This window comes from Aptenodytes patagonicus, unplaced genomic scaffold (genome assembly GCF_965638725.1).
Source record: "Aptenodytes patagonicus unplaced genomic scaffold, bAptPat1.pri.cur scaffold_635, whole genome shotgun sequence".
Lineage (NCBI taxonomy): Eukaryota > Metazoa > Chordata > Aves > Sphenisciformes > Spheniscidae > Aptenodytes > Aptenodytes patagonicus.
The window spans coordinates 4,129-16,289 of NW_027472529.1; the positions used below are offsets into that span (position 1 = coordinate 4,129).

General features: G+C 41.7%; 1 protein-coding gene across 1 annotated transcript; it reads right to left on the reverse strand.

Annotated features, from left to right (window-relative positions):
* Positions 1-3,908: 3,908 nt before the first annotated feature.
* Positions 3,909-10,944, reverse strand: LOC143174042 (dynein axonemal intermediate chain 1-like; the record flags this gene model as incomplete). The annotated part of the gene is made up of 5 exons (XM_076364132.1): positions 3,909-4,046; positions 6,479-6,538; positions 8,334-8,492; positions 9,343-9,422; positions 10,818-10,944. Coding segments are annotated over 5 exons (564 nt in total), but the record flags the coding sequence as incomplete, so codon positions are not given.
* Between the last annotated feature and the right edge of the window lie 1,217 nt (positions 10,945-12,161).

Here is a 12,161-nt window from a genome sequence, read left to right on the forward strand (position 1 = left end):
TTCTTTCCCTCCATATTAATTCTATTGCCTCATACACTGCTAAAGGTCAGGCTAATGGAACCATTTTTACCCCTCTTACATATAATATATTCTTGTTCTACTCCAATTACATTGGAGTAATTAGATAAATTCATTAAAAGTCCTTACTATCAGACTTGTGATTTCATGCCTTGTCATCTCAGGGTGAGGGGAGCTAGCCTGCATCAACTTAATTGCATTAAGCTCTTGCATTTTGCTTCTACCTCAGATACTGTCATTTCTATGCTCACACAACAACATGAGGAGGGTCGTACTGGATCAGACGAAGAGTATCTCTGGGCCAGAATCCTCTCTGTAATCAGAGCCATAAGCAGATGGCTCAGGAACAGTAAGAACAGGACAAGCAGATACAACACTTCTGCCTAGTTTCTCCGCTTCCAACTATTTTCAGCTCAGAAAATTTCATATCATTCCTCTTTGGTATTCTGTGCTCTCCATATTCTGTTTGCTGCCTTTACTGAAAACTGAGGAAAAGTTTCAAATGTTGTATCATTGCTCTTGGATGTAGCACATCCTCTTCTCTCTAGATCCATTTCAGTGACAGACGTATTGAGTTTTCCAAGAGTCCCTCATCACATCCTCCAGTCAAATACTTTCTGTCATTCCGACTTTTATTCACTCATATTCTTCTTTACATCATTCTCATCCTTCCTTCTGCTGGAATCCCTGATTATCTCCATTCCTTTTTCTGTTGGTTGCCTCTCTCTTCTGCTTTGGCAAACCACGTCTTCCTTGCTTCTTCTCCTCATTCTTCAGTGCAGTGCATGGCTTCATTCTACTTCTTTTTCCCTAGTGAGGTGCTTCTAGTCCACTGTGAAGGCTCTTTCTCCCCTCCCCTCCCCTCCCCTCCCCTCCCCTCCCCTCCCCTCCCCTCCCCTCCCCTCCCCTCCCCTCCCCTCCCCTCCCCTCCCCTCCCCTCCCCTCCCCTCCCCTCCCCTCCCCTCCCCTCCCCTCCCCTCCCCTCCCCTCTCCTCTCCTCTCCTCTCCTCTCCTCTCCTCTCCTCTCCTCTCCTCTCCTCTCCTCTCCTCTCCTCTCCTCTCCTCTCCTCTCCTCTCCTCTCCTCTCCTCTCCCCTCCCCTCCCCTCCCCTCCCCTCCCCTCCCCTCCCCTCCCCTCCCCTCTCCCCCTCCCCTCCCCTCCCCTCCCCTCTCCTCTCCTCTCCTCTCCTCTCCTCTCCTCTCCTCTCCTCTCCTCTCCTCTCCTCTCCTCTCCTCTCCTCTCCTCTCTTCTTCCTTCTCTTTTCTCTGCCTTTGGCCACATTCTTTCGTGGACCATGTTCTTCCTCTCCCAGTCATCTGTTCTCTTGACCTCTTATTCAGTTCCAGTACTGTTTTCTCTTTCTTTTCATCCATTATGTTTTCAAATCCTCATCTGACCCCTACTATCACCTCCAGCTGCGGCTCTGGTTCTTGGATCTTCTCTTTCATGGCCTCCTACCATAGCAAGAGCTTCCATCAGAGATCCACCTCAGGTAATATCCACTCATTTTCTCCTCTTCTTCCCTTCGGGTTGAATCCAGTGCTATCTCAGTAGCTACCACAGTCTTTTTCTTCCTAGTAACTAGTCTGACAGAAACAATGGTGGAAATCAATTGCTGCTTCTAGCCATTGCGTTCTCGATCCAGATCAGCCACATCTCCTGCTTGATGTTCCACAGCTCCCCTTCAGCGATGATCAAAGGCAGTATGTCCTCAGAAAGTGTTTAGCTGGAAAAGCTCTGTTTCTATTACCATGTGTGGTCCAAAGCATGTAACCTGTGAGTTGGAAGCTCCACAAAACCCACTTCTCCGTTTGCTGACCAGAAGTACAGATTCTGACGCCATCAACCTTTAATTTCCATAGACCTAGTCATGACCAGATGTAATGCCTGTTGTAAGTCTGATTTTAGCTTTGGATTACTTCAGGTTGCATTCTTCCAGTTAATGACTGGAAAATTCAGCAGGTTTTTCACATACTTCAAGCTGGTTCACCAGCCTCGCAGAGGGCCTCAATTTGGGACACTGGCTCTGCGTAAAGCTTTCCCTTTCACTTTTTCAGTGTATTGACTTTCTGGCTTTCCTGCAAGCCCCCTGGAAAGTGCTAAGAGTGAAAAGCAAAGCACCAAAGGGAGGGATCATGAGTGCCTGGATTTCAGCTTGCCACTGTTGTGAGTGGAGCATGCAGCAGGTTTCTTACAATACACTTTCATTGGTAGAATTTTTATTTCATTTTCATTATCAGTTTTTAGCAGTCCACCCTTTAAGCCTATAATTGTGCTGCTGACTTCAGGCTTATTCTCCAAAACGTACGCAGGTGAAAGATTTATTAGTTTTCGAAAGGACTGTGAATTTCAATGGCACAATTCACAGGAAGAAGCCTGTCAGAAGATGTTCCTGGTCTGTTTATAGTATAAGGCTTTTGATGGCACAGTGCTGCTGGTGTACCTAAACCAGCCAGATCCTCTACAGTTGAATCAGCCATGTGGTATGAAAGTGCTAAAGCCAGTTTCAGGAGCCAGCTTCTATTACATAGATATATCTTAATTGTGTTGATACATCTACACTTATTCTAGGGGCAAGCTAAGAATTGACTTCCATGTTCCTGTATTGTAGTTCTCAGTGCATTTTGCTCCAGTTATTATAGAAATTATTTCAGTTTGCCTTCTAAATGGTTTAACTTAGACTGTGGGGGGAAAGAACCACCCACAATTCTGCATAGGTCAAACTCTGTTAAACCCTAATAGAAACTTCCTGGACCCCCTGAAAACATTCTGGAACATGAAGAAAATCTTTCAGGGTTGCCATAGGGTATTCTCAGTGCTTGAGGTGGGATCACATTTTTAAGATGGGGTAATGTCACTTTAGGGGAATGGACTGTGGCATCCCTGCAAGGCACTTCTAGGCTACTCCTGAGAGCAGCCTGGATTAAGAGTCAGTATCACCCTCACAGCAAGATCACAATACCAGCTCAGAGCTTGGCAGGAGTTATGATACCTGCTACTCTGAGAAGCCAGACTAATGGCCGCTACCCCCGTTCAGGAGCCCTTGCCATTCACTCAGCTACTCCGTAGGACTCAGAGTGGCTGACCTCCTCTTAGGACGATCACATCACCATGACTGAGGTATCACCATGCTGTATCACTGACCGTGGCATAGCACTTCAAACACTGGAGAGAGGCACTTCTGTCACTTTCCAACTAAATGAATAAATGATGCATCAAAGATCCCCCAGCAAATTAGGTCAAGCCTCCCAGAATCATTATTCAATTTTAAGTACATAGGCTTCAATTTCAATTAACTATTATTAACTTTTATATAAATTATACACCATTTATATGTATATAACTAGAAAATATATAAATTATAATTTTGTAACATTGTCATTAAAGTAATAAAAAATAGTGACATGCGTTTCACTACAGTGCTTTAGTAACATTTTGAAAGAATCCTAAATTTCTTTGCCTTTCAGATTGGAAGACTGTACCTAAAACCTCTGCATCACTTAGAATTCTTTGAAAAGTCACACGGTGTTTCTACTTATTTCATTCTTTTATCCCTCACATGCTAATCAAAAATGAGACACAAACATGATAATGCACAAAAAAGAAAGCCATAAATCTCACTTGGAAATCAGGTTTGAAGACAAGATTATGGCTTCACACTGTTTTGTATTCCCGTAAAAAATACAGCAAAATGGAAATCCTGTTTTGGAAATACACTTCCTAGCAGAAACTAATTTTTCATTTCTTAGGGTTGTTACTTGTCAATTGAGACAACTAGCCAGCATAACTAGCAAGACAGCCAGCAAAACTTGCTAAATTTCACCTGACTTGCATTACGGATGCATCCCCCACCACTCTAAGCAGGCTTCTTCCAGCATTATGAAACATACCTGTGACTCCAGAGAGGTTAAATTTCTTCCCTTCTTCTTCTCCTCTTCTCTCTTTGCTATCTGAACTTTTGTTTTTTCTTTCTCTTTTGACCTTTCCATTTTCTGAAGCTCCTCCACATAGGCATCATAAATCTCCCACTGAGAGACAGACAGAGGCAGGATTTATCAGGACCTGATTATACTCCAGAAAGCAGCCATGTACACCATCACAAAAATATGATAGCCCTCACAGCAGTAACACTGCCACTGGAATTAGCTGAAGACAGCTGTCTTGTTGCACAAAAAGTGAAAGATTGAAGCCCAGAATTTTTAAAGCTTGTTGGGGCATGTCTTACTTTTTAAGAACACATTATTGCATTCTTAACAATTTCCTTCCCCCAACACTCTTCTTGGTGCTTTGACTCCGGATCTTTTTTGTAGGACTTTCTGTTTGGCTAATTTCCCAGTGTTTAATAGGAAACTTGCATTAAACATCTGCTTTATGACATTTCTCATGTGGTGTTGGAAAATTAAATTGTAGCTGCTTAACACAATTTAAATCTTGGACTCCAACTCTGCAGCATATGATCAAATGGAAACTGAGAGCAGTTTTACATCTTCTGCTATGCCACATGCCAGGAATGTCTTACTTGGGTAGAACCAAAAGTAATTTTTCTACTTAAGAATTATTCATTAATATTGGAGTGCTAGTATTATATCTGAAGCAGATACATTACTTTCAGAACAAAACAAAAAGCAATCTAATTCTGACACATCAGCTTAGGAGAGGGAGTATGATTCAAACACAAAATATAGAGTAGAACATTGGAATAAATAAAGCTAGCAGAAATGTTTAGCAAAAAAACCTACATTGTGTTGTAAATTTGCAGGCAGAAATGAGGTGGAAAGATGTTCCAAACATCAGGGAAAGTGCAAAGAAGGTGTGATGAGAAGAGCAGGAGAAGGAGCAGAACAGAAAACTTTGGAAGAGGAAAGTATGAGCATAAGGAAGAACAAGAAAGCAAGAGTTGAGGAAAATAAGAGCTTACATTAAAATATTACTTTCTATCCCCTCAAATTTTCAACACAATAAAAAGAAAACAAGGGAAAACTTTTCCTCTTGGTTTTCAAACATTTCATGCACAATTTTAGCAATAGCCTGATTATCTTAAATAGATCTGTTCTCTCTCTAACTCTCAGGTCTTTCACTGTCAGAAGAAATGAAAGGAAAGTCCAGCTGGAGGGAGGGAAGATCTCAGGCCAATTACTCTGTGATTTCAAGTTTAGAAATAGACTGGGTTACAGTTTTCAGCTTGACAGACACCTGTACTCCCCTTCCTATCACTTTCCTATAACAGCATTTTTTAAGTTGCTGCCATTACCTGATACTTTCTTCTGGGTGTTCCTGTGGTACACTGGTAATGAAACAGTATTTTCAATACCAGTTTGGTAACTGTTTTGAAACAATATTTGCAGCAGTGACAAACACAAATACATTTTGTAAATATCTGTGAGAATTAATCAGCAGAATTGGCTGGATTCCCTTTCCAATGAAAGCTATAGCATATTTCATGGGTAAAATGTCATGCAAGATATTTTTTTTTTACATTTTTAAGAGATGGAGAAAATACTGTATAACAATTGTGGAACAGGTTTTCATCATGAATAAACAGGCATATTCCCACCACATAAAACAGAGCTAAGTGTATTGCAACAGGCTTAAAGTGGGCCTTCCACATTCCTTATTCTGTAGTTCTCATTGGGTTCAGCTTCAGGCTTTAGAAACCTGCTTTTGCATACAGCTAAACATAGACAAAGTAAAAAACACAACGTTGCATATATCAAATTCTTAACAACACTCCCAAAAACTCCATGAATCCTTGTAAATTCCTGGCTGTACAAAATCTTCAGAGGTCTCCACTCTATAAACACAATGCTCAAAGTGGGACTAGCATGCAGACATGTCCTAAGTGCTTTTTTGTTATTTTGTTCCCGCATTTTGAGACCCCATTGAACCTGTCTCTGATGGGGTCAGCTGATGGAGGTGTCCTGCAGCTGACCAGGTATTGAATGCTGGATCACAGCTCCTCCTAAATAACCAGCTCACCCACCACACAGTGATGGAAGGTGTTCAGCAACAGGACAGTCCCCACCCCAAAGACAGCTGGGTCCCCGGAGGAGTCAGTGCCTGCAAGAGGCAGTTGCAGTTGTGTCCCTGTTCCTGCAGAGCTCAGCTGCAGCCCACCTGTTGCTGAGTCCAGAACCATTCTCACACCATGGTTTCCTCATTTCCACTTGCTTAAGACTCTCTAAAGCAGACTGGCCAGGGTGGCTGGCAAGCGGTAGATCAATTAAAAGCAGCTAACAGAGACACTTTACCTTAGAAATATAAACCATTAGCAAGTTCACCCATTAAGGCAGAAAAGAGGGCCACGCTAGTTTGCTCTTAGATTTAAAGCAGAGATCAAAGCCACAGTATGGGAGTTCATTCCACTGCAAGGAATGCAAACATAGCAATTTGGTTTTTCCTTTCTCATATCTCAGTTTCCTAAATATACTCTAAAAAACCATTAAAAGTAAGAAGGATATACCTGGTTAGCAGTGGCTGAGAAATTTTTACAAGGTGTAGGCTCCGATTGACATGCTCTTTCCTGAATAAAGAAAAAGCATAAAGAAGTGTAATCTTTGCATTGAAACTCTTTGCAGTGACATAGTCCAGCTGTGGAAACAGCCTTCTCATAGCAGGTAGTTAGAATAATATTGACCTAAGATTAATTCAACATCCAAAAGACTCCCAGAGCACTGCACAAACACTATCAGTGATCATGCAACTACAAACAGATTTTCTTGTGGACCAAAAGATGGTTCACAAGACCTTCTGATTTTTTTCCAACATACTTAAAATATTTAATTTCAGTATTTCATTTTGAAGGTGTTGAAACAGTTTGTTTCACCTCTACCATTTGAAACATTCTGCTACCAGTTATGGTATCAGTTATGATATCCTACCAAAGTTTTGACTTATATATTAAAAACCCACTTGGGTACAGCAGTCAAAACAAAAAAGTTGAACAGAATGATGACCTATAAACAATTCATTTGATGTTACTGAAGTAATATTTTTATCACCTTTACATCAACATTCTGAAATAAATTAATATACTTCTGTGAAACTTTCATTTCACAGAACAGCATTTTCTTTCAAAAACCTTTGTGTCAGAACATTTTTAAGAAGCTGCCTGTAGCGTTTCAGCGACCTCTGAAATTAAGCAGTCTCAGAGGTGGAAACTGCACATCCTGTACAGCACACAGCAGTACTTCACAGCTATTTAAGGTCTATATTCTGCTTTCAAAGACAGAATCACACAAAGGCACACAAGCCTCTCCCAGTAAAATCAATGGGAGGAGAATATGCAGATCTGGGGACAGAGAAATAACAAATTCCATGGCCTCCACAGGGATCTTTGAAAGATGCAGAATCTTAGCTCAGACTTTGCAGTAAGCATCCCACTGTTGGATAAACTCTCCTGAGATCCTCCATCTCTACTAGTAGGCAGAGATGGTATTCCTTCTAGGAGATAGTAGCTCCAGCAACACAGTAACTCTTAGATCTCTCCAAGCCCATCAGGTGTAAAGGCATCTCACTTTAGGTGTAATGGCTGCAAGAAGGCAGGCAGTTGCTCTCGGGAATCTGTATATACTCTGATTCCAGGGCAGCAAGGAAAACAAGAGAATTTTCTCTCTGAAACTTCTATCTCCGATTCAGAAAGCTCCTTTTTGAGCAGTCAACTGGGGGCCAACATGACCGGTACTGCTCAGTCAGGAGGCCCTGTGAAGACACTCACTGGGAATGGCTGCAGGCTCAGCAAAAAGCTTAGGGAAGGAACATAAGGTCTTGGTCTGTACTGATTGGAAAGTGCATGCACAGACTGGGAGGGAGATGTAGCAGCAGTAAAGATTTGCAGTACTTACATGGGTCTGTTACTGTAGTACCTGTGCTTAACACAAGCGTAAACACCTTTATCCTCTTAACATAGGGGCACTTATAGCTCTGCTCCAAGGGAAAGAATTGAAGTACAAGGCCATAAAGGGACTCTGTGGCAAAAGGAAATTGAATTCATGGATTCCAAGCCCTCAGCTACTACCCTAACCATTGCTCTACACTCTTTCAGATGAGAAAGTAGACATGAAAAATGGTATATCCAAGTAGACGTTTAATGATTTACAGTAGCACCAAAACTTCTTGTAGGCTGTCCAAGAGTCCATGAAGCAAGAATTTTTCTGTCACCATTTTCATCACCCCAAATGTTTTACCATAGTAAAACACTGGTTTTTTTCTCCTAATAGTATCTACAGAGATCACAGGATATGACACAAACACAGATGATGCACATGCCCTCCCAAAGGAAAGACCCTCCAAGTCACTGAAGGGAAATGGCAGCATACCCGCATAGGGTTGTTGAGCGTCCTTGAAGCTCTCTCAATGAAGTTGAACTGGTTTGCAAGCTTCTGCTCCTTCGCTCTTGGGCGAGGAGGCTCTTCTGCCTCTGCTGCCTCAGCTACTTCTGCTGTTCCTGACCCCTCTGCCTCTTCATCTCCTGCAGCCTGCAAGAAAATAGAGCAGTGACTCCACCCTGAAAGTACCAGACATCTCTTTCCTTCTTCAGAAGCACTTCTTACACTGCTGGATTTCTGCTGCCTAGTGAAGGAGACTGTAATTGAAGATTTAATATTTAAGATGGAAATCAGGAGAATTCCAGCAATCAGAGCAAGGAGTTTCTGAACAGTATCTAAACGGGAATATGGAAAACCAGGAACTGAAATTACTTTAAAACAAAGCCTGACATGAGTGAGACAATACACCATGACTGCCTTTGATAAAATGGACTTGGGGACCAGAAGACTGTGTTAGAGTCCCACTACCCTGTGTTTTCATTTCCTTGCTAGACAGTGAGCTTTATCTGACACTAGTCTGAACTTGATTCCAGGGCCTGACACTGTGTGGATAAGAACAAACTTCTCCCAGCATACTCCTTTCCTGATCAGCCAACTGCCTTTCAACCAGGCCACTGCTTATTTCACATGGTTATGCCTGCTGCTTTCACCCCTCCACATTTTGTTTTTCACCAATTTTTCTTTCAGGAATGGACATGCTGTCCAGGAAGATTCCAGATCCCAGCAAATTTCACTGTATCTTGATATAATATCTGGATATAGACAGACCTGGTGTGTAGGGACCTATCATGCCCCTACACAGCTTCTCCAAACCAAAAAAATGGCAGCAGGACCCCAGCTGTTCAGTAGAATCTGCAGGATCTCACCTACAGCAGAGACATCTCAGACGTAAAAGAATCAATCACAGAAGCTTCTCACCAAGCCCATTCTATAACAAAGGAATTTCAAATCTCATATTAAAAATAAAATGGACAGCTCTCAGCTGACTATGGAGAATTACCTGAGTATCTCCTGTGCTTTCTTCATCTTTAATCTCTGTCTCTTCAGATGTTACTGCAGAAGTTTCAACAGGAGCCTTTTCTGATGATAGAAAGGATAAGTGAATAAGCCCAGGATAATAGGACATATTATCCCATATTCTGCAGATCCTTCTATCTTCTGAAGCATTAATATACAAATGCATTATTTTCTAATGCTATCTCATTAGACAGTACAGTAACCAATCCTCATTTGAAGGGTGATTGTTTGCTCAAAGCCACAAAAGGAGACAATGTTATTACTAGAATGAAAATGCAGTAATTCTGGCTGGACTGAAATAAAAAAATCTGATTTCGACTCAAATCAAACTTCTGAAATCCACTTCTGATCTGAGTAGCTTTGTTTCTGGGTATCCCTTCAGCTCTGGACCTTTCTGCCCTCCAAAAATAGCTGCAATTGTGTACAACCATGAAGAATGCTTTCAAGGCATATAGGAGTTATAATATGGTTTGTTCTTGTTTATATGGACAAAAATGAATATACTAGTCTTGTTAGAGAATGATGGATGTCTAAATTCCAATCACAGCCTTGAGTGTGTAGTCATGCTAGCATCAAGCTGCTTGAAAATAGCTGGTTTGGAATCTACAAAAAGCACTGCCAACAACAACAATCCATGCTTTCATGGCATTGAAGAACCTATTCAGCACTTTGTCCTACTTCAAATCATCATGCACATTTTGTTAAGTGTGAAATAAAAGACGCACTGACCCTCAGAAGCTGCAAGTAACAACTATTCTCAGGAGCTTATCCACTGTTATCATCGTGCCTGACAGTTACCACCTTGAAAGAACACTCTTTGTGACACAACTTCTGCTTTCACAAACAGCAGAAATATGAGAAAATCACTAGGCAGTACATCTTTCCCTGCTGAAAATTCAGACCTAGAACTCTTTACTAACAACAGAGCTTTTCAGCCTCTGATTAAGGTGTCTTTTTGACGGAAAACGTAAGAATGGTGATAGCAGCTCAGATCAAAGGTTGAACTAGCTCAATATCTTGCATCTCACATTGTCCAGAAGTAGGTGTCCTGGTAAGAGTGTAAGACTTGGTCAAGTATATGATAGTTTCCTGAATGCTCACCCAGCCTCCTAACGTTTCTGCTTCAATACTTTAAATCATGGCTGAAACTTTCAAAGCATGCTAAGGAGTTTAGACATGTATGTCCAACTAATGGTAGTGGAAGATGTTTAAAAGACACTAAATAGCTCTGAAAATTTCAGTGTTAGTGTTCACATGGCTCAAAAAACCTGTACTGTTTTCTACGCTGTGGCAAACATCTGGCTGATTGTTTTTTCTGTTTTTGTTTCCCGAGAAGGATGCAAGCCAAAATAGGAGCTGTTCAATTCTGTGGTGATGAAGCATGATCATTCTCTCATGTTGAATAAGTGGCACCAGTGCCTAGCTGAAAATGATTGTGGTTTCAGATAATAAACCTACCTGCTGCAGTGCTTAATCTGATACTCTGCCGTCTGCCTTCATCTGAATCTTTGAGTATCATGTTTCCATTCAAAGAGAAGTGAATGGCCATTTGATCCACATAGCTTATCGGCTTGTATGCTCGTTCCTACAAAGAGGAAAAAAACAATAAAATCAGCATGGAAAAAATGTATTTTAAACCAGAAATACTGTGTAGCCTAAACTGCTAAAGCTAAGAAGATCCATACTGATAAACATGTTTGTTGCTGGCATATTTACACTGAATTTCTTCCAACAGGTATTTGTATCTCAGGACACTGAGAGCCATAAACTAAAAATACAACAAAAAGAAGCAAGAACATGAAACCTCTAGTTCTCCACCACGACCACAGCAAGTGAGTTTAAATATAGTTCTAGTGGACCTCTACTACACAGCTCTCCCTAAGAGACTCTCATGTCCTGTTGTGCTGAGATCTCTGAATGAGCTGTTGTACCTACACAAGAACAGCACCTTATGTAAGAGAGCAGCTCTGATCTGGAGACAGTACAGGCTCTTAGCACCACGCCCAGGTTACAAGCACTGTACTAATTCAGCTGTTTGAAGCTAGCGTGATTGGCACTTGCTTGTGGACCACTGTACAGTGCAGGCACACACCTAGGCTCAAACTGTGTATTAAGATTTTGAGCTCCACCTAAAAGCAATCAGAAGCCACTGCAGACCACAGATGCTTCAACAGTTTCTTCTTAAAAATATGACTGCTTTCTGTACCAATCAGCATAGCATCGAGCCCACTTCAGTCACTGTGGAGGATTTGAAGATATGGATCATTCATCACCTGTTTCTATCCCATAAATATGGAAAACATCTACTCCAAATAGAAGAGAAAGTGACCTTATTTGCTTCTACAAGACTGATTTCCTTTCTCTGGTGATCTCATGTAATGGTTGGTCAAACTACCTAGAGTAGCACAGAGATGAGACAGGCTCGGGAATATTTCACCTGGTTGTCTGTTCCCTGCCTAAGGCTGGGGATAATCCAATGCCAGAGCTGGAGGAGCTGTCCCTGTGTCCTTTCTTTCAGGGGGTGTAACCCTTCCAAGGGAGGAGTGGGAGGCAAAGCCATCATTCCACTCTCCCCCTGCAGCAGCCTGTGTTGCTAGCTGTACATGCTAGCAGGAGGAGGCTGCGCCAGGGTAATACAGCATATGCTCTGCACACACAAATGTGAAGGTGCAACTCTTGGATGTTTCCTGGCAATATTTGATGCACCCTCCCCTGCTCACTCCTACTCATAATGAATAGAGCTCTTGCCAGTGATTTCACAGAGCACATTCTGAGCTCTGCTACAATTCAAACAACTGAATC